The sequence below is a fragment of the Aptenodytes forsteri genome, unplaced genomic scaffold (genome assembly GCF_000699145.1).
Source record: "Aptenodytes forsteri isolate BGI_AS27 unplaced genomic scaffold, ASM69914v1 Scaffold4, whole genome shotgun sequence".
Classification (NCBI taxonomy): Eukaryota; Metazoa; Chordata; class Aves; order Sphenisciformes; family Spheniscidae; genus Aptenodytes; species Aptenodytes forsteri.
In genome coordinates this window covers 3,323,451-3,349,461 of record NW_008795442.1, presented here as the reverse complement: position 1 = coordinate 3,349,461, position 26,011 = coordinate 3,323,451, and the positions used below count along the sequence as shown (strand labels likewise).

Below are 26,011 nucleotides of genomic sequence, written 5' to 3'. Positions count from 1 at the left end.
AAGGGAAGATAAAAGAGCCTTTCACAGTGGAAGTGCACCGGAGTTTAACATACAGGGCTCTACCTTCCCCAGGTTGTGCTCGGAAAAGCCCCCCCAAATGAGAAACATATTTCTGAAAGATAGCGAGCTGGGTTCTCCGATCTGGTTCAGCAGAGTTCATGTGCGACTTTGTGGTACAATTCAGCTAAATGATTTTTTTCTTAAAAAAAACCCCAGAAACACTAAAGCTTAACAGACTTGTAAAATGCTTTTTAAAATGTCTGAAGAGTTTAATCATAGATCTTACCACACAGACACTGGTGAGGCTGTGTGCTGGCAGTAAAGCAGAGCATTTAACTTTGAGAGCTGAAGTTCTGGGTTTAATTTTCAGTTTCAGACTAAACAGCAGGTCTGCAGAGAAAGGCAGGGCGACGACTCCTGAGCAAAACAGGGTAATGGAAATGCTTTTCTTGCAAACTTTACTGATTGTGTAACCATGGAGCACCTCTTTGTGCAAGCGAAAGCGCAAAATCAGAGACGTTTGTGTTGGTTTTAATAAACTACCCCCCCCCGACCCCTCCCTTTTTTTACTGCAAAGAATTCTCCTGCTATTTTATTATGTAATGCTGCAGGCTAAAAATATATCCCTAATTTAAGCCATCTTGCCAATAAATCTACAAATACCAGGTAATCCAAAAAGGGTAGTTATGGTTTAATGACATACTCTTCTTGTCATCTTAATATGTTCAACCCCTAAAGGATTTAGAGTGATGCATTCAAAGATTTTTTTCAACTTCTTGAATATCTCCACACAATCTGGTGGAAAGGGCGATAAAGTATGGTTGTCTTCAGCATGGAGCAGCAACCCAACTTTTCAAGTTCCATCTGCGCTGCGATCCATGCTACCACAGGGCAAAGCTTTTTATTTTTCTAAGCAAGATAGTCTGATTCAAATCTTCAGCATGGAGCAGCAACCCAACTTTTCAAGTCCCATCTGCGCTGCGATCCATGCTACCACAGGGCAAAGCTTTTTATTTTTCAAGCAAGATAGTCTGATTCAAAGTGGGGCTGTCAAGATAGTCTGATTCAAAGGGAGTGGGGCTGTCCAACTTAATAGATAGTGATTATTTCACTTTCATGGTAGAACCTTTTATGGGAGTTTCTTTTCCAATTGAACACGTCTATATTCTATAATCAAATCACAAAAGGTATCCTGGTGGAAACGTGCGTTCAAAACATGTTTTCTTTTAGGACTGAGACAGATTTATACCTCAATATTAATCTATTCTCCTCTTCCTAAACATAAAAAAATACTAATATAAATTACAGTTAATGCCTCACTATATAACACAGTTCTCAGGAGACTATTAAAGCGATGGGCGAGCCGTCTGACGTACTGTAACTGTCTCTTCGCTGTTCTGATTTCAGTTTCCAGATTTTGCCTCAAAATAAGCATGAGAATCAGGGAAGGGGAGGGTGTGGAAGCCATTCACTGCCCTGAATCTGATATCTCCCAGGTCCTAGAGCTCACATGTCCCTTCCTTCCAGACTCAAGTCTGGTTTCAATGGAGCTCTCATTTTTCTTCCCACTAATCCTGCCGTGAGATCAACCATTGGTAACTCTGTGAGAAATTAAATACCAGGATGTGGGAAATCTGAGATCTGAATTCGGGCAGAATGTGGGTGATTCATTTTTTTATTTCTCTCCTCTTTTCCCATGGTTGTTGTGTGGCAAATAACTCTCCAAACCTGAGATCAGAGATCGGCCCTGAACAATGTGACTACACTGACAGAGAAGAGGCAAAGCAGGAAGTACATTGGCAATATTATATCCCTTTTTAATAGAAGCAACAGTCATTTCTAAAGAGAGGTTTTGGGCAACATTTTCTGACAACATTCTGGCATTTCCAGAAATGCCTTACAATGGGATCAGCAGCAGAACTTCATCATGGTGATGTTCACCATCTGCTGAAGCAGACTTCATAAGGAATTTAACATTTGTGGCATTGGGATCCCAATGAAACAGGATCCATGAGGTAGTTTGCTATGGTGATGGGAGTGCTACAATGCCCAACAGTCAGACAGTAATTTTGAATGGCTTTTTTCCTTCCTTGGTGTGAGAAAAGCACATTTATTTATTTAGGTCCTATAAGGATGAACTCAAGATGCTTACAAACACTGGACTGCCCAAAGGTTTAGGCCCTTCATGCACTGCTTGTCATCGTGCTGATGTCTGAAAACCACCTGTGTACTCCTGCAGCCTTCAACATGAAGTACCTAGGAGCATAATTCTCACTGCATAGTCTACTAAGAGATTGTGATACTCCCAAACTTTCTACTCTCTCTATAAACACCATGCTCACAATATCCAACGAGCCATCGATGACCATGAGCTCTGAACGGCCCCCCAGACAGCAGCCTGTCTGTCACAGCCAGTGCTTACCAGTTGGGTTGCTTCTCATCATCGCAGCACTAAGGGACAGCACAATGAGAGCACCAACGGAAGCGATACGGGATGGAAGCTCCACCAGGGAAAATGGTTTTAGAGTGTCTATCACGATTTTATTTTGTGCTGACTTTTATGAACCCTTTGCCTGAGTTGTCCTCTCTGAGCTGCAAGAGAGGAGGCACGCTCATAGGTCCAGCCTATCCATCCCAGCCTTAACGTTTGGCACAGGTGTCACAAGCTGACGGGCTGCCCAGGGAGGCCAGATGTCACCCCAGGGTAGCATGGCAGCACTGATTTCAAGGAACTAAATTCACCGATTCCACAAATGCCCCATAGTGACTGACAGAGTAGCTGTGAAATGCTGCTGCTTCTTCTTCTATTCCAAGACTGTTATTCTGGGCAACAAGAGTACCTTATAAAATTACCCAGATGTCATGGAAACCCCAGAATAAAATACACTATTGGCTCCTTATTGCTTCCTTCCAGAACATGTTTAAAGATGTATATCCGTTAATAGGGGCTGAGCATACTGCTCTTTGCCCTAGCCAAATCTTTTTTAATAGTGCTGGTATGCAAATACTATAACTGACAATCCTAGCAAATTATTTAACATATAAAAAAAAGTATTTTCATTGGTCTTAACTTTGATTTTCATTGTGTTTACCTTATTCCACATCCATTGCAGCATACCTCAGTTTTAACATACAATTTGCAACAGAATTTGTATCGTCCTGAACTGGCAGGGCAAAGATGTAGCAATTTCTAGAAATGGCTACATAGAAGGTTCATGTCCCATGTTTTTCAGTGCAGCAGATGAGCTGGGTTACAGCCCTGGAGTATCTATTAATAATATTTATGTCAGGAAATAGGGCATCTTCCAGTGACTTCACCCGGGTGTGGAGGAGCAACAACGATGCTGACTGTGAAAGATGCGAGCCTTTATGAGAAGCTCAGGAACCAAGCTCTCAGGGAAGAGCACTTTCTTCCTGCGCAGACTTCTGACACACCTCATCTTCGCTAATTAGCATTTTGATTATTTTTGTTGCTGTAAGTCCAGAGGCTGATCATTCTGGTAGTTTCAACTTTCTGGATATCATTCTGGGAACTTCTTAAAATAATCCAAATTTTCAGGGGGTAGCCAAGTACTGTCTAGAATCCTGTATGTCTGTGAAGTAAGATACCCAAGTGTTAGCAGCACAGACTCTTGTTACTCTTGGAAATCTTGGCCAAAATGCATAGCATATGTATGCAAAAGTAGCACTGTTTAATTTAGTCTTGACTGACATTTTTTCAAACACTGTTCCCTGCCCAGCCATCTTCCTCAACGGTGTTTCCCAAGCACACGTCACAGCCCATTCTCTTCTGGCTATCGTTAGTGAGATTTCGGTTTGTGTCAAATCGGAACCAAGTTCTGAACTGGATGGGGTACCTCCCTAAACAGCTTCTGTGGCCACAGCCATGGGGTCAAACACAAAGCCACCCTGTCCACAGCCATCGTCTGCCCGTCTCAGGCTTCTTCCCCAAGCAGGGAGGGGACAGCAAGGAGGTGGGGAGAGAGCGAGGAGGAGTATTGCTAACTTTTAGAGAAATATTTTAGCTTACCCCTTCAGCTTCCAGCCTTCTACCACCAACTGCTGCGCCTGCTCTGAGGGCTACACATGGAGCGTCTCAACAGCTGTAGTCCCTGAACGTTTCTATGTGCTTTTAGGGACAGGTCTTGCCCAGCACACAGGGAAAGAGCAGCGACCTGAGAGCATGTCTGTACTGAATAGCCAAATGTGTGACCAGCGCTGCATTCAGAAAGCTGCCGCCTGCTCCAGGGCTTGTCCCAAGGGAATTAAATGTTGCATATCTGAACAGTTAAAATAACCTTTTTTTTGCTCTTGTTCAGAGCTGAAGGCTCCTCCTGTGTTGGGCTATGCCATGGCACTCCTTCTCTTCGACTGACTCAGAAACTGGCTGACAAGGACGTGACATCTCCAAGAGGCACGTTGCAGCAGGCAAGACTCTGAATCCCTCAGACAGTCCCTGACAAGCCATGAAGCAAAAATATCTTGTTAAATCTGATTCCTTTTCAGTCACATCAAATCATGAATGTGTGCACTCTCTTAACTCCCTTACACAAGAAGGGAGCATCAGCAACCCAGTTTTAGCAGAGAAGGACTCAAGGCACTGGGAGACTTGCCTAAAACAGGACTTTCACACTGCAGTGCTCAGCGCTAATGGCTTCAAAGGAAGCAAGAGGCTCACCCAGCACAGTGCTGACCGGGGCACCTCTGCTCATTAGGCAGCGTATGGGGACACAGGGACAGGAACCTCAGCCTGCCTTGCGGGCCACTGGTACGCTAAGCAAGGGGATGCATAATTTAGTCAGCAGGAAATCTTTAACAGACGGGACCATTCAAAATCCTGTTTCTTTTCTGAACTCAGGCATTGCCCAGCAGCACTGAGGCCGGTGCTGCTGTGAAGCTGGAACTCAACAGAACGGTCTTCCTCCTGGTTGTTCGCTCAGTGGCTCTTCAACCTTCGAATCATTAGCTGCACTGTGTCCCAGGTTCAGTGAGTGGCACGGAGAACACTTCTTGCTTCGCAGCCTGCAGCGCTGCTGGGATGAGAAATGGGGCTGCTGCTCAGGTGACCTACTTCCAGAGCAACTCCTGTGGTCACCACGGTCATACGAGAAGCAGGCTACCCCTGCTCCCCTGCAAAGCTCATTCCACTCCCACCACCACTCCCCAAACACTGGATCCTAGCAGAGGCCATACAGGGCTTCTGAGTCCCAAATAATGTGAGACAGGAGCCTGGGGTAGGCAGCGCCTTATGACAGTGCAGCTGCTGGGCAAGTGCCTCTCACTCCTGCGGTGAAGCTAAGGCACCTGCTGACTGCAGGAGAGACTGGGCAGGTAGGGATCGGTGTATTTTGTAATTTTCTCTATTAAAAACCCAAATTCTACCTGCAGGGAAACGGGGCTACCTGTGTATCTCCTGGTAAATAAAAAAGATTCAGGGCTGGATTACAAAGGTTACTTGAATATCTAATGAAGCAGTAGTTACCATGCACACTTAAATGCTTAACTACCTTTGTAAAAACCATCTGCCTGTTCCCTTTGTGCTCTCCATGAAATGGTGGAAATGCTAGGTGAGCTCATTACCAGTAGGATGGGTTCAGTTGAAGAAGATACTCAAATGAGCTGTGAGCAAAAGCAATTTTTATAAAAGTGATTTTTATAAACTTCATTTGTGGTAATGACCCCGTGGCTCCAGTGTTCATTGTGTGAAACTGTACTTGCTGGCAAAGTCTTTGCCATCTTATCACTGAGAGGCCAGCGTGCACCTACCACTATCAACAAAAGAAACTATAAAAATGTAGTAAAAAATCACCTCATAGAGCAGCAACCTAGATCTTCAGATCACTGTATGTATTTCTGATTTTTGACTCTTTAAAAGTGACTGAATATCTGAATATACTCCTGTCCTGAAGGTTATTTTCTTCCTTTTCTTCCCTTCCTTCTGGTCACATAATATCTCCTTATTTGTTTAATTTATTTACAGCCAAATTTCTAGAAGCCGCCATCTCAAAAATGTTACTCTATCATGGCTATGTAATAAATGACAATCATAAATACTTAGAACCTTGGAAACCTGAATCTTACACTGATTTGGGTATTTAGGTGTAGCCTGATTGAATTATGTTATTCAGAATCTATTCAGAAAGTTATGTCATATAAATAACAAAATATTTGCTGTCAGAAATACCTGACTTCCTCTTCTAGCCCTCATTCTTTAGCACAGGTTAGTGCTTTATCTGTTTATAGAACTAGTAATTGCAACTTCTGTATTTTTCCCCAGATTTTTTTTTGTTCTTATTTCAAAAAACTGTGCTCTTTTTCTTTTCAGTCATCAGACAAACTATTCAGTCTCCCTGTCACAATAAACCGATTATAAAAGAAGACTGAATATGTCTTCCTTTGGAAACTACATCATGCAGTTGCCACCATTTTGCCTCGGAAGGAGAAAGAAGGTAAGGACGTAAAGCCCAGCACCCTCCACAAGACTCCATCTACTGCATCCACGAAGAAAGCAAGAGACTTTCCTGATTTCCTTAAAATCAAATTCAAACCTCTCCCAGAGCAATGGTAGGTCCATTCCTGCAGTTCAGGCATCCACCTAATTTCTTAATAATTCTGGTTGTAGTTCACAAGTTTGCTATTATTCTTGTTTTTTTCATTTTGCACCAAGCAATCCTTACAGGTTGCTTGAAATATAAACAGCAGAACTGGCAACAATGAAACATGATTTTCAAATTGGAGCCATTTTTCATAAGACTTCCCATGACATTTTTATCCATTTGTTAAAATGATGTTTTCAAATCAGAAAAAATGTTTCCGGAACACTCAGAAGCAAAATCTGGAAGGATGTTGCAAAGCAGAAGTGTTCCAAAACCAAAATCAAACCCTATTTTGATTGAAAAAACTCAGTCCCCAAGTGATCATAATATTGTGAAGCTTTGGAAAAACAAAAATTCCAAGGATACCTATGGGGAAAAGGGTCAACAAAACCAGATTATTTCATCATGAAGCTATTTATGCAAAACCTCTGACCAGTTCCAACAAGCATCGTCCCCCCATTTGGTGGTGGTGGACTGACGGCACTGAGCTGGAGGGCCCCGCAGCAGGTCCGGGGCTCAGCCCCTCTGGGAAAGCTTTGGGCAGCTCCACTGGGACCACGCTCCGCATGGGGAGGTGCAGTCAGTCTGGGCTGATGGAGCTGTGATACACACTTGCTTGGCGGATGTGCACATGGTACCAAGGGCCTCCAGCACATATAAGATGGCCCCTATCGCTGTCTTTGGGAAAACATTCAGTATTTGCTTTAAAAATAACAATCATAAAAGAATGGTAACAGCCTTTCAGAGGATGTTCTGGAATGGTGTGTATAACATACATGCAGTTACCCTACTCTGAAGTATAAAATTCCACATACCATTGGAAAGGGACCATTGTCCCCCTGGGATCTGACAACTTTCTGACTCTCCATATCAGTAAATACAGAAAAAGTACACGACACATAACACAGCTTGCTGGATGCAGTGGGAAGAGCGATGAAACCCCAGGGCACCAGGTCAATCTCCAGGGCAGAGGTTTTTCAATGTTTCTACAGCCAAGGCTCAGTTGAGTAAGGCTGCAATACTCCCGGCTCGGCAGGACACAGGGTGTGCTTGGACAGTGGCACATGCCCTCTCGGACGTGTATGTGCACCTGCATGGGTGCAAAGGATTTGCCATCCTGTCTGTGACACTGGAAGCTTCTTTTCAACCTGCTAAAGTGGATCTCTGGAGTATTTCTACCACATTTCTCCCTGGGATTTCCCAGAAGGGAAAAAAATAAATCCACATGTGGTGGCTCGCACATATGCAGAACGCCTGAAGCTTGTGGATGTGCAGATTTATTGCACGGCACAGAGAGGAGACGCAGCACGTGCACCGTGGGCCCGCCAGCCAGGGTGTCCCAGTGCGTCGGACCTGCCACACAACCACCACAGGTCCTGGGCTCAGCTCTACTCACAAAGTCTGCTGCTTTTGGGCTGCATATGAATGTGTGAATCACAGATGTAGCTCCTGGGCTGCAGAGCCTGTCTGATGCTTTTAGCATTTACTGTGTCCTACATTGAGTAGGCATATGTGATGGATGCAGCTGGGGAACACATATAACTTGAAGTTGTGAGGTGTATATATATTATGACTAATTAACATGCATAACTTTATTGATACCAAGACTAAGAAATGAGCAACAGGAAAAAATACAGCGAATCTGCATTTTCTTTCCTATACAAAATAACACTTTTCTTTTTAGCTTTTATTCTTGTTGGGATTTGATTTTTTTAGACGTTGTTTTAAAAGCATCTAATGCGTTTAGCATTAGGTAGAAATGTACACTTTATGTGTACTTTTCATGTACTTTTTCTGTATACTTTTTTGTGTACACTTTTCCATGTACACTTTATGTGTACTTTTCTGACTGATACACTGTCTTTCTGACTGATACGCTGTCTTTCAGACTCAGATACAAAGGATTTGCAAGGAATTGAGATTTTAAGACCTCCCAAAGAGATTATAAGAAGATTTTCAAAGGGCTGTTCTACACTCACAGTATTTCTTCTCTCCAGAAATGATAAAAATAAAAGATGTCCTGTTTCCAGAAAACTTTGATAGCTTTCATGATGTTTTCCTAAAAATATCTATTTCCTTTGTATTACTTAAGAGTGTAACTCCCCCATATGGCTGAGGCTACAGCTGCTACAAATAGCTTAAAAATGAGAAAATGGAGAAATTTCTATTTCTATTTGGACTGTTTATTTGCACACCTCGGTAAGAATATTACTACATCATGCTTGTAAGATCTGGCTGTCCATTCTTTGGAGACAGAGCAGATTTCAAAGGAGCATATTGTTTTTGAGGTTTAGGCACATATTTACGTGAAGGTGCTAAACTTACCGATGTCACGCAGTTAGGCTGGCTATCTTTTCCTCATTTCCCCAAGGAAGTGTGAGAGTATGCGTCAGTGATCATCACAAAGATGTGTACAGACCACAGTATTTAAAGGTTCGTATTAATGATATGGGTGTGTAGATTTCCAGTGGATTTTACTGTTGCATTTACCAGCTGTGTGATGGTAAAACTTCAGAGCTCTGGGGATGTTTGAAGATATTGCAGAAGTTTATATAGGCATCTGTATGGCCCTAAACTGGACAGCAGATACCCATAAAGAGATTTAGAGCATGGCGGAGCTCTGCATGATGCTTAAAATCTGGGAAACAGTGATGGGAACAGAGCTATTATTCATAAAATGAGAATTTTATCTAGTCTTGCTGTTTCTATACTTTTAAAAATGACACAAACCTAAGAGGCATAGGTACTAGCAACAGTAACAAGAGCAACGGTGATATAAACTAATGTTCATAGAAATCTTTGAGAATACACAAAAATTCAAGGCACGGCACTCAGGGGTGAAACCTGGCCAAGAGTTTCTGCCACCTTTACCAAGGCAGGCTGGGGTAACACGCTCACCGTCACACAGCAGTTCTCGACTGCAACCTCTTACAGTCCCCACTGATGAAGAAAGGATACATTTCTAACTTAATCCAGACTGCCACATGGTAAAGCCATCTGGGAGGATATTTTGAAGGAAACAGATGGAAAAGGAAGAGATTCCTCTGAATGTAGTGTAAGATTTACATTATCCTCCATGAACTTCCATGTAGTCCCCATGTTTATATAATTTATCACTATTTCCTTAGACAGCTCAGATTAGGAAGCCTGCATGAGCTCATGTTCTTGTTGTTAATTCTGAGTCTGAACCTCCCTCCTTTAAAGGGAAATTCAGTAGTGTAAAAAAGAAAACGGAGAAAGGCAACCGGACTTAAGTGAAACCCAGCAGCATGAAGTTCCTGACCATCCCAGGAATTACGCTGTTTTACCTCCTCCTTCTTTCAGCCTCAGGAAGACACCGTCATGAGCACTTGCTCACAGCGATAATTTTTGTTCTCTGCCATGCACCCACACCCAGCAAAACTGCAATGTTGTGCTAGCATAAGCATGGGAGCGGGGCCTATTAAAACCAGGAAGGGTTAAAGACAAGTTAATGATTTCACTGAATATCCCTCAGGCCAAGGATTAAAAAAATTAAATGTTCTCTGAGTGAAGACATGGCACACAAATAATTTAAAGAGTGTAATTTCACTAGTCGTGTTGTGATGACTGGGGATTTCTAAAAAGCTCTCTCTCTCCTTTCAAACATTCTTCCATGCCTCCTCATTTTCTATACAAACATTTCCATTACTAATGGGAATGTCAAGGGGCCTCCTTTTCTCTCTCCAGAGCTCTCTCTCTCTCTCTGTGTCTCTGACCACAGAGATGCTGCCAAGGCACCGTGCAGCAATGGCTGCATCCGGCTGGCTGAAACACCCTACGGCATCCCCACCGGAGTCACCGCTTCGGGAAAGAAGGGACAGGAAGATCCACACAGGGAACCCTGGTGCTTTGGTTCAAACATCTACATCATTCTGCCATCAGTTAAATATGTCGTTACTTTGTTCTGCTACCAAAAGACGGAGTCCCAGGTCCCCTCTTTGTCCTCCCACACCCCAGCCCAGCCTCAGTCCCAGCGATTTCTTCCTCTCTTGTGCTAGGGCTCGCACTCGATTACTGTTCAAACAAAACACTCACAGGAGTACGTGCCCGGGGAGATCAGAGACCTAGTGGCATCACACATGCCATCAGTGGCAACAGTTTCTGCCAGGCTAGGCTGCAGGCAGAGCCACCAGCTCTAGACCCCTTTATCCTGCTGACCCCCGTGGGGATGAGCTCTGCTACGTACCAGAGGAAACCACAACATGAACAGCCTTTGCCTCCCGGATTTGGCCTCCGTTGCACAGCAGGGTTTAAGCCTCTCTATCTCTCAGATGCCGTGGAGGAGATGACTGGCTTTGTGTCCACCGGCAGGTTTTCTACCATGTTGTAGTAGGAATAGCCTGATTGCAGCTGTAACAGTTCAAGGATGTAAGCGAGACCAGGGAGAGGAAATATCTTTTATTAGAACAACTTGGTGTGTTTTGAATTGTGTGGTGTAGTCAGAAGGTTATAGATGGTAAGTCCTTGGGGACTGACGTTGTCTTTCTTGCATAAGCTGGCCTAGTAAAAGACATTACCTCGCCTTGAAAAACTTACCTCACTTGAAAATACTACTGCATTCATCCTGTATGTTATCTCCGCCATTCGGAGACGTTAATATTATTGCCAGTGCCATGGATTCATCATTGCTGCAACTGTATTGATTTCTTTTGTAGAAACCCGATTCCTGCACATGCTTTGGAGAGTTACATCATTTCACCCTTCCAACTCACAGCTAGGATGTTTTCTATTTCTTATGTAACAGCTCCTAATTCAGATTACAGTAGACATTACAATAATGTACACTGTGCAATAACGTATTAAAACCATAAGGTGGAAAAAAAAAGTATTATTCCCTTCTGAAAGCAGACCTCTTTCCAGAAAAGCAATGGACCCTTTATGCTCTTGACTCAGCAATCATTCATATTCACCGAGGTATGGCAGCACAACCCATGGACTCTGCCGGGCAGGGATGGACCTGCTCCCATGCCCACAGGCTGGTGCATATGCAACCAAGTGGCAGAGTTAGGATGTTGGGTTTTTTTTAACATGGGGTGGGCTATGGAAAGAACATGGAGGCCATCATAAATGCAGTGTTTGACTGGTTTCGTGACACCCTAGCTTGCACTTTGTCCCAGGTATTAAAGAAGAATAATACCATCCAACAGAAGAAGTTCAAATGTGTTAGTCTTTATGACGAATCCAGTCTAGTTACCAAATTCAGCCTATTTTATTTTGTGGATTTAAAGACTCCTTTAGACCAGTGGGGAGAAGGGTTTTATACCTGTACCCCCTCTTTGCTGTAAGCAGTCCCCAGCCACCCATGTTCAGGACACACAGAGATACCTATCACATGCTGGACTTGTACCAGATGTGTGTGTGCATGTGCCTGCATTATCATTGCAAGGTGGCTGCTGCAGAAAGAGGACATTTCTGAGCAAGCACCATCCACTGCTTCCTCCTCTCATTCCCAAGGGCCACTGCGTGAATTGTTCTGGTGGTTGTGCCTAGCAAGCCAACAGCTGTCCCCCAGCTCATATGATTGATGTATTTCCCTTCATTCTTTACAGTAAAGGAGACCAGTTTAAATACTGTAGAATTATTTCATTTAAAGTAGTCTAAAGAATTTAAATTAGCTTTTCTTACCTGAGCAGGCTTCTTTTGAACCACTTGTTGAGGCTGAAAAGTAAAACAAAAGCATGGTGAGAAAGAAAATTCACTGAGGTCACTTAACTGTGATTTCACAGATGCTGGGAAAAATGTTTTCAGCAATAGAAATAAAACATAGGCAAAGCCCACATTCAGAAATGGAGTGATGAACATGCCCAGCTCTCACATCCAGTCTCTCCTACACCTATCTGTGACCTTGCTCTGAAGTAGTTCAGTTTACTGTGGATGCAGAGGAGTATGTTAAGTTTGTATAATTAAAACCAAGGTGAAATCTAATTTAGCATGTTACATCTTTCAGCTCTTCTATGGTACTGCTAGATTTACTTTGCTGCATTACTTATCAGATGGTGAGAGTGGCCTAATTTTATAACTAGATTTTGTTGTCTCCACTGATGCTGTTCACTCTCTTTCCACACTTTTTCAGCTGTGAGTGGAGTGTCCTGCTGTGGGGAAGCCCTCCTTCCTGGCCATGAGCAGGAACACAACTCGGGCAGAGAGGTGAGGGACACATAACCTCATTCCCAAGCCAGGGCTTCCAACTTGACCAAAGCCATCCCTGCTGAAGCTAGGAGGTTGGGATGGGCAGTGGCTCCAGCCCTGGGAAGCTCTGGTTTGGGAGCTCTAGCTGGATGAAGGCGATGCTGTGCTGACCCTTGCGAGCCTGTTGACATGATTTTAGGGTTGCCCATCACCAGGCTGGCTGGGAGCATGGCAGGGAGAACTGGAGGCTACCTACACAGGACCTGGTGGCACAGCCACAGGCTCCTCAGCAAGTCTCCCTCCTGGCTGCTCCCACCCAGGAATGGGAAATACAGTCCCCACACGAGTCAGGAGACCCACCAAGGTGCCAGTACCCTTCATCCCCACCCTGGGGAGGAAGAGGAGTACCGATTAAAGAACTAACACAGGTGCACTTAAAATACATCACCACCGCGCAGGTGATGTGACAACCGTTGTAGGTGCTAGGAGCAGCACGGAACAATAAGACCACAGATAAAGGACGAAATCCTGACACCGAGAGCACAAAAGGGCTTTTCTTACTTCGGTGGGGCAAAGCTGCCGCCTCCCCCCTCCAGGACTTTCTGTTTTCAAAGTATATGAATTGCACCCAATGATTTTCTTCCTGCCCTTCCTTCCTGCCTATTCCTAATCCCAGCTGTGATTTTAGTGCCTCGCTTGGGCAGAAGCCAACATGCTGTCCCTCTGCATGGCCAAAAACCTAATTTTCATGACAGTGTAGTAGGAAATAACTGGAATATTTCTGAATAAACAGTTTAGTGTAACTGGCCTTTCAGAGCAATATTTCAGTCGGAAGGATCAATGAAAACGTAAATTAAATGTAACTGATTCAATTCAGACTGCCCACCACAAGCGTCCCATTTTAACAAGAGATGCTTTGTTTATTTTCAGTCTTTTTCTAATTCAGTGGAATCCTATTGCTGTTATATTTTTTATCTATGCCTCAGGCTCCAAGTTCTGCTCTCAAATAAATATGAGAAAAAACCCATGCGATGACTGGGTCCGTCTTTAAACTTCAGGGTGGACCCTTTTCTTTTCTTTTCCATTAAATTTCCTTGCAATGGAGAAGCTATTACCAAGGCACACGTTTTACTGATGCCTTCTCCAGGTGGACTGCAAGCCCTGAACTCATTAACGGACATTTGATGCCCTCGGACAAAGGAATGATTTGTTTCAAAGGAATCCCTCGTAACTACAGAACCCATTGAGCTCTTCAGTAATCTGCCACTAGTGCTTTTCCATTTTATTTTCTTTTTTTGCCTGCTGATTACACCTGTACACGTGTTTACTCCCAAACCACATGAAATCCACAGACATCCTTAGAGGCTGACTGTTTTCTCCTGCTCAGAAATCCCCATATATTTTTGGCCGTGCACTCTGCATTCATGTGACTCTCACACACTGTAGCTCAATGAAATCTTCTGAAAGAGCTGCCAACTCACCAAATTTTCCATGAATTAGGTCCTGACACTTCAATGAGAGGAAAGACAATGTCTGAAACAAGGCCAGCTCTGGCTTTCTGCCTAGTATGTGTCACAGTAATTCTACCAGCTGCCCTTCTACACAGCACTTCATACTTTTCAGACCACCAAAAAGCCCCTTGAACTTTCAGTGTCAGACCACCAAAAAGCCCCTTGAATACTTTCAGTGATAGCTGGGGCTCGAGCTGCCAGCGTGTTTTCCCAGCCTCTGGCCCCCAGTGGCTCCAGACTGGACCTAGAAAGTTTTTTGTGTGTGTTTGTTTTGTTTTGTTGTTATTTTTATGAATGGCTTTCGCAGGGGACTCTGACTCCAGCACAATCCTATCCAGCCATTCATAAAAAGCAGAGGGAAAATATTGTACTTTGCCCAGTTGGAAACTGTCTCTGATACTGACCAAGGCTTTCAAGAATCTTAGTCATTCAAGACCTTTGCTATCGTAATGCTTCATGTCGAGATCTCCCTGGCAGTGCTTTGCTTACTGCCGGCTAGGATTCCAGTGGATTTGGGATCTGGAGTTCAGCATGTGTTATGTTTTCTCCCTTAAATGGAAGCAGCACAGCTATGGAAGCTCAAAAGCAGGGCTCAGCCCCTCAGCGGGTATTAACGGCACACACCACCGACATGTCGGGAGCCGTGCCCACTTGTGCCACACTGAGGGCTCCAGCTTGTGGCGGCTGAATCACTGCAAGTGCTGGTTTTCAGGGGTATTGCTTTTCCTGCGTCAGCCTGCCTGCGTGGGAGAGCTATCTGGACGAATGCAGGCTGGATAAACCCAGAACCACTTGTGCCACACTGAGGGCTCCAGCTTGTGAATCATGAATCACTGCAAGTGCTGGTTTTCAGGGGTATTGCTTTTCCTGCGTCAGGCGTGGGAGAGCTATCTGGACGAATGCAGGCTGGATAAACCCAGAAAGGTCCAGTCCTGCGAGGACTGCAGTGTCCGCTCACTTAGGTCACCCCAAACCAGAAGAACTGAGGCATACAGGAATAATGAGGAATTTCCTAAGCACCTTCTTTCATTTCTTTAACTGTTGTGGATGTGATGCCTTTGGAAACTTCTTGACACACTACGGATACAAACACCTCGACTCACTAAGCTTTGTGTTCGCTGAGTTAAGAGATCTTTTCAGGGCTTCAAAGGAAACACCTCTGATTCAAAAGTGTTGCAACTGCATGTTCAACTAGCTGGAAAGAAGAAGAATCTGTCTTGGCTATGGAAAAGACTGGAACCATAAAAAAGCCATGGACAAGAGACTTTAAAGAGGTGCTTTGGAGCAAAATAAAGTTGTACGCAAGACACGAGAGCTCTGAACTATTATGGATCCCCCCAGGAGCCTGCAGAGTAAGATGGCAGACCTTCTGCTCTGTCAGAGGCTCTCTCACTTATGTCAGTGATCATATGTAAGGGGAGTTTCGTGCAATACAGGACTTTCACGTTTTATTTTTATCCTAAGTTTAAAAAACAACTATTGTACACTGAATGTGTATCAGCTGAAATTCCATACACTTGAAAGCAAAATTCAGTTTTTTTCCATCATATGCAAGTACAAGTCAACCTCAGGTAGCTTTCTTAAATTTGTATGAGACAGAAAGAACAAGTGACAGTGTTGGAAAAGTCCTATGACCATGTCATTTAAATGTCTGCCACACAAGAACAAATCCAAAGTACAGCAGAATTTGTTTTGCCATGTTTAAACTATTAAGTATGTGTGCTAAGGCAAAAGATAATAATTTAAAACTTCATGGTAAGAATCCTAACTTTGAACAGAAAAAAATTAAACCACCTAAAGCAGAAAGCACACAAACCTTTTGGTGGTTTTATCTTTGCTGTAAGTTTTGGATGTTCAAAGCCCAACTGTTTATCTTCTACAACGCACTTCTTCCACTCCTCCTCTGTCACTTCACCCCTCATTTTTTTTTATTTTCGAATTCTGTTACTTTACTTTTTGTTGATATCTTAGATGCATCCTTATAGCCTATACAGACACTGGTCAAGCAATTTCTTTGCCTTCTATATGAGAACAAAAGAGCAGCCTCATGTGATGAGTCAATATTCATCTCGCACCAGCGGTCTAAAGTTCTATCAAATTCAATTTGTCACACTTCTCATCCTCTGGCGTACTCCTTCTTACGCTGTGACTTTTCATAGCATTATAAAAATAAGGAAGGATAAGGGTAAGTCTATGTCAACTAGCATGAGCAATGCTGGAACACATTTTTAATGGTCAGAGATAAAAGCACTGGTCTGAATGCAAACCATCTCCTGACTGCTGTGCCTGAAGCTCCAAGGGCAAGCTGCACAGTCACAGTGCTCCTAGATTTTGTGTTCATGTCTTCATCTTCAAACTGAGTATTATGAAGATGTTTGACTGATGCTTCTTGGCAACAGCGACCCTCTGTTTTATTCCCACAGCTTGACACAGACAAGACATTCACATGGAGGTAGCTCTGCTGGTGAAACTAAATGACCATGATGGAAACTAATACCCAGTTAGGATGACATTTATAGTGCTGACAGCTCAGTGTTGTGCGGAGATCATTAAAATAATTTCATAGGTCACCCAAACACTTGTAGTTCTAAATTAAAAGATGAGTAAAACCATATTTAGGTTTTTTGTCTACATATCCTCAAAAAATCAGGAAGTTCGTATTATACCAGTTGAAACCAATATAATCCAAAATAAATCATGTCTTCCAAGCAGTTCCATATGACAGCAGAGTAACGACTGTTCTGCCCTACAGCTTTAATTGGTTCGAGTCCAGCCTTTCCCTCCCTTTTCCAGCACAGAGTGATACAACGCTGGGACCGGGGACCCACGCAGCCTGCGAGAGAGCCCTCGCCTCTGGGCAAAAGCTACTTTCAGCTTCATGACCGTCAGCAGGGATCCACCCGAGACTGCATGGGACGGCGCGCCTGCCATTCGCTCCTCTGATCCAGGTATGCTCATGGCTTGCTTTAGAAATTATCTTCCTTTTGAGGGGGTAGCAGAAATGCCTTTTTTACACCATCAATAGCGAGGGGGGATGCCCTCTCGGCCCAAGCAGGACTGGCTTGCGTCTTGGAAGCACAGGTCATGAATTCTCCTGCCTCCATCGCATGTTTGCAGTCAACTGGCAACCGTGGTGTCTGTGTACGCACACTGCTGTGGGTCATTAGGATCTAACAGCAAAACCATCTGGCCCTTAGAGTTCAAAGGAGATTTCACAGTCCTCTGTGCAGTCTCATAAATGAGGCTAATAGTAATCTGTGGAGAATTTTGGCAAAATCTGTGGAACTTTTATTCTTTATTTTCTATCCTATTTGGCACTCCTCTGAGTTTTTAATACCAAATACAAAGTCAGGTCATTCAAAAAATATTTATTAGCTTATTAAACTGACCTCCCCTGACTGCTGCTGGAAAACCCTGCAACATCTCAGGAACTGCACCAATAACTTTAGCTGATGACAAAGTAAATAGTACTTCTATTTCAATTGTGGAGGAGAGCAGAGAGCATCAAAGTTTTCCAAGTACACAAAGTCACTTTTAATAGTTATTTGACTGGCAACAAAATTTTATATTTTAATTGGCGAATTCAAAGCACGCTGCTTCAAATGACTCTTTTGGTAGCCTGAAAATGCAGGCACTGGCACATATATCCAGTCAGGTATGTATATATCCAATGGAAGTCAAACAAGTGACTTCAGCAGGGTTAAGATTTCATACATTTTGTTTACAGAAAGTTACCTTCACTACAAAACTTCTGTAAGTTGCTACATTTGCAAAGGTTTTATGGTCTGAGAGGATAAAACCCATGAAAGAAATGTATTAAAAATCAAATTCTGTTTTCTTTTACACTCGTATAACCCATTATTTTTCAGTTGCTTTGACCCAGCCTTCCTCACAGAGGTAGATTTCCCACCATTACAGATCTTGGTAAGTACAAATTTAATGGTTAGAACGGGAAGGGAAAAAACATAATTTTTCTTCATCTGCTAGCTGAACTGTTAGTTCAAGCACAACAATAGCCTTTTGAGTTTATCAAGGATATAATAAAAATTCAAAGCACAGTAGCTGTTAGTTCAGTGCTCTTGATAGATGCTATTAATTTTTATAATGTTTCAGCCAGTATTGGTTATATTTCCATAAAATAGTAGTGCAGCTTATGAAATAGCCATTTAATGGGCCTTGTATCTGTAGTTCGATACTATAAGCAAAGTTTAAATTGGCGTACTCGGCTAAAATCAATACAGTTTGGCAGCAGGAGGATCTGTTGTTGCTGACTGCTCTTCTTCAGAGTCACCGCTGACCTGTTGGGTTCCCCTGTTACTTCATTATCATCCATCATGTATTTGATAACCTTTCTTGATGCATTTTGTTCAGGTTTAGTTCAGCACCCTGTGTATTTTTCTGCTAAAATATTAAGAAGCAATTTCTGCCTTTCAGAATAATTCTAGTATACAGTTCAGCATTGAGGTTTTCTTGATATGCACCTAAGGAAATATGAGCTGGCTCCTTTGTCTGGCAAACGTCATATGTATCTGTCTATTTATAACTCCCTACACAGACAGACTATTGAGAAAGCCAAATGGGACGTTCCAGTTATTCTTAGTTATAGCATAAGGAAAAAAACTACGTTTTAGTAGACAGAAATAAATGATAAGTTATTTGCAAAGAAACTAAGCCCTCATAATTCAGGGATATAAACCGATCAGAAACTACTTAGCTTTATACCTTGCAGACTTCTCCACACAAATAACTATTGTGCAACTGTTTATCTCCAGACTATCTTGTCTGTTGGACACAGCAACCCCTGTGTTCACCATGCATTTCTCTTGGCCCATGTGGAAATGATTTTTGGTCACTAGTAAACGGGCTAGATTTTAATTGATGACCTAGAGGTGAAAAGCACCGTATCACATTACGATCCGGTTCCAACTTTTGTTTTAGAATCTTCCCTCTCTTCTTGCTCAGGCACCTCCCGCCGTACGGACCGAAAAACCAGGGGCAGTTCCTGCTTCAGGGACCATTCCTGGCGGTACCACTGATGGTGGCTGCATGGAGCTGATCAGAGCTGCAGGACTGTCATCAGTGGACTCATCTCTGGACCTGACTGCCAGGAGCTCCTGAATCCCCCCGACCTTTGCACTGGCCTCCAGTGAAATAACAGAGTAAATAGAGCAGTAAAGTCCCAAACTAGACAATCTGCTGCAAAATCTGCTACTGTTTGGAAAGTGAAGTCTGAAGTGAAAACTTCAGTGGTTTTGCTCAAATTTTAACTATTGTCAGGTAACATTTCTCTTTCTGGCCTCCTACGTTCATTCTCCTCCTCATTTTAAGGTCACAAAGACCATAACTCATTCAGTAACAGCGTCCTTGTGTTACTTAGAGACTGGAAAACATGCACAGCCCATTTTCCACAATGTAGGCTTAGATACAAACAATCAAATTCATTTCCAGGCCTATGAAAGCTTCTGCCACCAACAGGCCCAAGCCTAGAGGCAGAGATGGAAAAAGAACTGAAGTGGCAGTGATGGAAAACGAGGGGTAAACTGCTCCACTGGGCAGCCCTGGGACTACAACAGTGTCCCAGCAGTGACAGGTAGCAACTCTGCCCCCTGCCCCACGTCTCCACCACAGTGCTGCTGCAATGGCCACGCCACAGCCCGGAGCTGCACTTCTTCACAAGAGCCCCCGAAGCAGGATACTGGTGAAAATACAATACGCACTTCCCTCAGCCCTTGGGCACCTTCACTACCCTGGGAATGTAGCCGTTCAAGCTACCTTGAAGGTAGCGATTCAAGCCAAGGAGTCTCAGTGTCCTCCCTTGGGTATTTCCCAGTGGCAGCCTGTGGCGTATTTCTTCAGTTTAGCTGCATGCTAAAAGCGCTGCTGCCTCCAGAGATTTGCGCTTCATGTTTTAGCGAGGCACATCTCAACCAGAGGAGGAAAGCATCAGAGCGAGCACTATGTAAAGGCAGGTGCAGGAGAACATGATCTGCTGCCTAGGAAACCTGCAGACTTCACCTATAGGAGAAAACAATCCAGTCCAGGTCCACAGCCTGGCTTGCATCCATACCACCTTTCCTCTTCCCGTACGGGGCTGTCTCTTCCACACTGCCTAGAGGGAAGAGCCCGTGGGCCATGCTATTTCCTTAACCACACCTGGGCACCATGTTAGGTGGCAGAGGACAAGACGGTGAAGGAGAGAAGGCTCCCAACTGCACAGCACAGACGACTGCAGGGCAGTGCTTGAGGCTGTGCCCAGGCACTGTTCAGCTCACTGAGCACAGACACAACTCTAGATCCTGTTAGGAAGAGCTATCTGTCCCCTCATCTGCACAAACTGGGATAAGGATACAAGGGATCTAGGCAGCCTCTTTTGCACAGCCATTTCTGCCCCTTCAGAGATGTAAAGCATCTTGTACAGAGGTTATGTGGTCATCCCCAGGCCCGGTCCTAAACTCCTGCAGGAGCTTCTCCTTCCCATACAGCTCATTGCCTCCGTGACCCCCCATTGCCCTGTGACGGCTGCGCAGGGTTTTCCTCCAAAGAAAAGGCACACAGCGCAAGCAAGGCCAATCGACTGTGCCTGGCTGATTTTCTGCAGCTGAGGATCTGGCCTGAGGCACTTCTCTTGAACTTCTTTGTCTGAGCAGATCCATTGGTAGCCACATGGTTGGCTGGGGATGTTTTTGTACGTCTGGGATATACAGATGTCTGATAGCTGTCTGTCTATCGAATAGATTTGATAATTATTACTGCCTCCAGGAAACTGATGCTGCTAAGAGTGTCTGTCAGAGTCCGACCAGAGCCTGCTGACATCCTGGCACAGTTTCATAAAGAAGTCAGTGTCCAAAATAGAAATACATTTTCCACGTACTTGAAATATACCAGGGGCTTGGTGGTGAGTTGTTGTAATTAATCCACTTCCTGGCTTGATATATTTTGGGATCATTCTGGTGCATGGTATGTTAAATACTGAACTCAGTTCATACTGTTATTTTTTAAATGGAAATTACATTCATTATGTCCAAAGGCATGATTTGTAGGCACTCCTTGCAAAGCAGAAAAAAACCCATTGCATTGCATTTCTGGTGTGCTTTTACCATTCACTCATTAATAGCAATTTCATCATATGCATCATTGTGAAATCCACGTGACACGGTAACGTATTTTAAAAGATGGTAGCAAACCGATTTTCTCTTTTACCTAGCTAGAAACCATTTAATAAAAGATTGCAAAGTCAAAGTCTACAATATCCTATCGTCAGCCTCTCGATAGCAGCAGAAATATGAATAGTGCCTGTATACACAGTTTCCCTCGGTCTGAAAGAGAAAGAAGGGGGAAGAGAGGGAGGGAGAAAGAGATTCTGCTCTTGATAATCCTGGTGTAATTTTGGAGTTGTTCTATTTATGTCCCTGGACAGACTCTGAATTTAGCCCAGTCTAGAAGAGAAAAATTTGACTGTAATTTTTACAGGACAATTACCTGACTGTCTAACTATAGTTATTCAATAGCCTTTTGGAAGCTACATCTGACCTGAAGATCCTATTTGTTGCTTGGATCTAACCATGTTAACATCAAAGGTATGTGTGTTAGGTATGCACGCAAATCCCCTGCAGCTTTTTTCATAATAGTACTGAAACCCAATACCACATCAAGAATGCAGCGCCTGGAGCACCCTACTACAGCCCCGCTCCCTGGTACAGCTTAAAGTGGTTTCCTTGCTCACAGAGCTCCATCCACAACTTGGAAAGCAGCCTGCTTTTAAAAGTTATGGTTGCTAGGGAGGGCTTGTGAACATTTTACCAAACGCAGGTCATTTCAGAGAACAGGACTGCTGAATATTTACTCTCAGTTCCTGATAACTCTTCCGTATTTTGTTGTTTCTGTTGCTTCAGTGACAAAACCTGATTTTTCACGCCACAAAAAACTAAGCTAAATCCTGTCCTTGGCTAAATTCTGTCCGTGGTTCAAACCAGTTGCAGAGTCTATCCAAAGAGGTAAATGCTTCCATTTCCCAACTAGACATATTTTATTGTACTTGGAACCTATGTGGTTTGGGACGTGCCAAAAATATACCAGTTGGTAGCACCTGTGGCTAGGTGGTCCTGGCAGCAGAGGTGAAAGCAGCTTGCTGGATGAAGGAGCAGGATAGCTGGCCTCCAAATGCTGCTGTAGTTGGCACAGAGAGACATACCCTTTCTGGGAATTAGGTACACTGGGTAGACAGAAGCTTGATTTGCAGCTGAACATTATCCACCTCCGTGAGATCGGGTATTATATCAACACCAGATCGCTTAATGGCAGCTGCAAGATCATTTTAGCATTGGCAGCAACGTGGCCAAGGATACCCTGATACTCTAGATATTAACATGGTATGGGAGCTACTGATGGTGTGGAGCAAGGTCCTTCTGCTGGTCAGCAGGCTGCTCCCAGGCACCTAAATGTCCCCACGTTCCATGCCTGTGACCCCCCAGCCCAGCCTCAAGCAAGACTTTATCTTGAGAAGGGAGCCAGGGAGGGCAAGGATGAGCCTTGGGGCAAGCCCCACAGACACCAGAGGTTGCTGTGAGCCCATTGCTCTCCCAGGCAAATCCCATGGCCAGCAAGGAGGCCACCAGCGAAGGAAGGACTGCATTTGGTGGCGGGGCAAGGAAACAACAGCTTGGGACAGCGTGTGTACACCTAGGAGCTTATGGAAATCTTTGGCTGGTAGGGAACAGTGCTGGGAAGTTTTGGTTGGGTTGCACAGTGAGAAAGATCCAAAGGGATGGGATGGAGGAATGGAAGTGGCAAGGAGAGATGATGGGAAAGAGGGGGAGCAAACGCACACCACCTTCCCTGCTTGCACACAAATGGGAATGAGGTCTCTGTGCTGCCCATTATGTGGAAGGAACTGAGAGGAAACACATAGAAATACCTTATTCATGTTTCTTTTTGTCCACCAACGCACACAAGATGGCTGTATTGTTGTCATATTTTTGGCTTCTTTTACGCTCTTTAAATTGTGTGTGTTAACTGACATATTTTGGGGGTTTTGTGGTGTTTTTAAACAGAGCAATTGGGAAGTTTGGTTAGAAAGACTGTTTTTAGGTACCGGTGGGATTTTAGATTTTAGGATCAGATGCATTTTGTAGGCTTTATGGGAGTGCTTCATCTTCTCAGATCATAAAAAGGAAGAGAGAAATAGGAAGGCCCTGGGACTGTACTGCCTTGGAGAATGGAGGATTACACCCCTACCCGCAAGCAGAAAAACAACCTGCCGTTCAAGGCTGATGACAGCAGGATCCACAGGAGCTCATGCTCTTCCTGAAGAAGAACTCAAGCCACCTCTCAGCACGGCAATCTGTGCAGAAGCAGGTCTGCTTCAGGTTTGTGGTTAGATGGTGCTGGCAGCTGGACAGCCGGGACATTCACTGTTTGTTATACAAGCACTTCAAAAGGGTGGGGGACAGTGATGGGATAAGGAGTTGCCCATGCCTCTTCGCCTCTCATCACCTCCCAGGAAAGTCTCCCTTTGGGGCTAATTTAGATGCATTTACATTAACAAATCTGTGGCCTTTTCAGCCACGTTTTTTCACTTTAATTCCTGTCTGCCCTTGCTGGCACATGCCCTTGGCAATTTGTGGTTATTTTGCTCATTCGGCATTGCATAATTGTCCTTTATTACTGAATATAGATTTTTTTTTTATAGTTAAGCAAATGCAGAGCTCATGAAAGCAATATAGGCTAGATCCATTTTGCTTAGCAAATACTGGGGTTTTTTTTCTTTTTCTTTCTCTTCTTCTTTTTCTCGGTCAAAAAGACAATGTTTTGCTAACTGTAAACTGGTTTGCAAGCCCGAAACTGATGATTTCGTGAGTCTTCCAGATGCATCATCACAGTTCCAGAAAGCTTCCTGACTGACAAGAAAGTCAGGACTTCTGTGAGATCTCCACATCAGGATATTATTAATAAACGTTCTGTACCTCAGAGGGACACACACACCCCCCAATATCACGTAAGCTCCATATGGCTCCCTCCTCAGCACCCTGGCAGTCTCCTCCCTCTCCTTACTCCTAAGTGTGATGGGGCCCAACCTTTTGGGCTGGGGTTGGTTGAATGGTCCCTTACAGAGGTACTCAAGGTCTCTATGCTCAATTCCAACCATGACTTAATACATGAAGACACTTCTTTCACATGTCCCACGCTCATCCCATGACAAGATGATGTCTGTGCTTGGACCAATTGATAGACATGAGATCAGATGGGTGAAGAGCAGGAGCCACACATCCTTGAAGAGAGAGCACAGTGGAAAGAAGGCTGCTGCCCTCTGCCCAGGATAAAGGCCTTCAGAAAAGAGGATGCACGGTAATTTTGCACTGTTGATAATTTTGGCAGGGAGGATCCAGCCCATGAGCTTTAGTTTAACCAGCCCTGCCCTAGAAAGCAGTTAGTAGGTCCATTTAAAATTTTGAACCTTCACTTACAGCACTGGCCAGTAATACCTGGGAGTGCGCTTTTGCCTGGCTGTCTCAGCCATACTACACTCCAACTACAGGTCTGCCAACGTCCTGGGGAGTCTTTAGTGTGCAGGAGTTACATTTCTGGAAGAGCCTGGGATACCAATGAACCACGGAGACTTTAGGAGCAAAATGCATATTCACTGATTAGCATCCTGTAGTAACACAGATACAGACGAGGACATCTGGTTCCTGAAGACTACAGAACTAATCCCTATCTGAACCTGACCTATTGGTACATAGTAGACAAGGGCAAACTCCAAGCAAAAAAACTTGGGAAGTGCTTCGATACCACCATGATGAAAATGTTTGTCTATCTCCTCATCAGTATCACTTGTGGTGGATTTCTTTTTTTTTTCCAAGTACATTTTTCTTAACCCTCAGTGTTACTTCAGAAATGGAAATCCAACTCATTACCAGATGTCCTGTGGGAGACCTGTGATGCTGCGTGATGGGTCATACCGGTACTACTCCTCAGTTCAACATGGACTTTCTTACGAAAAGCTTAAGAATATATATCAGATAAATAAAACCAATCACAATATCTAAATACATAATCTCATCTCTGAATATCCTTTTCATCTCTGCAGATCCCAAAGTGATTTACACACTGGAAGTGACATGGGAACCTTATAAAGGGATCTGTTTCACTCTGCACCGAAATGCAGCCATTTCTGGGATGAGGTCTGGCAGCTGTTTTAACAGCACAAGACAATATTACATATAGTTGGGGCATGAGGTAAAGAATACCATATCCAGTTTATGTGGCAGGGAAGGAAGGATGTAATTATCCAAATTGGAATTTGGCCAGAACACCGGGGTCAAAACCCCGGCTCTTTTGAAAAGTGCCATGGGAACTTTGATGATCATGAGTGGTCAGGGCCTTGATTTTACACCTCATCTGAAAAACACCACCTCCAACGACAGTTTTCTTGAGTACCATGCAGAAGCATTCATCCTAAGTGAATCAGAAAGAAAAGTGCATCCCAGCACAGCAGCTAAGTGTCCTTGGAGGTATTAATTTTGTTTCCCAGTTAGCCTGTACAATCTGAGAGCCCAGGGGACATATACATACCCCTTTTGCAGCACTGGTCTACAAAGAGAACAGGACGCTGCTTGTGTTGGATGTATTTATCAGAAACTCAGCTCACAACCCCACTGTTTTCAAAACAGCAGTACTCCTCCCATGACCATCTCGTGACTTGACTTCTGTTGTCTAAAATGTGAATCATATTCGAGTATTTAATCTATGAATGGC

General features: G+C 43.9%; 1 protein-coding gene across 1 annotated transcript in view; it reads right to left on the bottom strand.

The window, feature by feature from the left end:
• The window catches only part of HMGA2 (high mobility group AT-hook 2), a 125,656-nt gene that overhangs the window by 13,617 nt on the left and 86,028 nt on the right, over nucleotides 1–26,011 (bottom strand). The window contains exon 4 of the mRNA XM_019472546.1: nucleotides 12,243–12,275. Within this exon, the coding sequence (XP_019328091.1) occupies nucleotides 12,243–12,275 (33 nt within the window). The remainder of the gene's footprint in view (nucleotides 1–12,242; nucleotides 12,276–26,011) is intronic.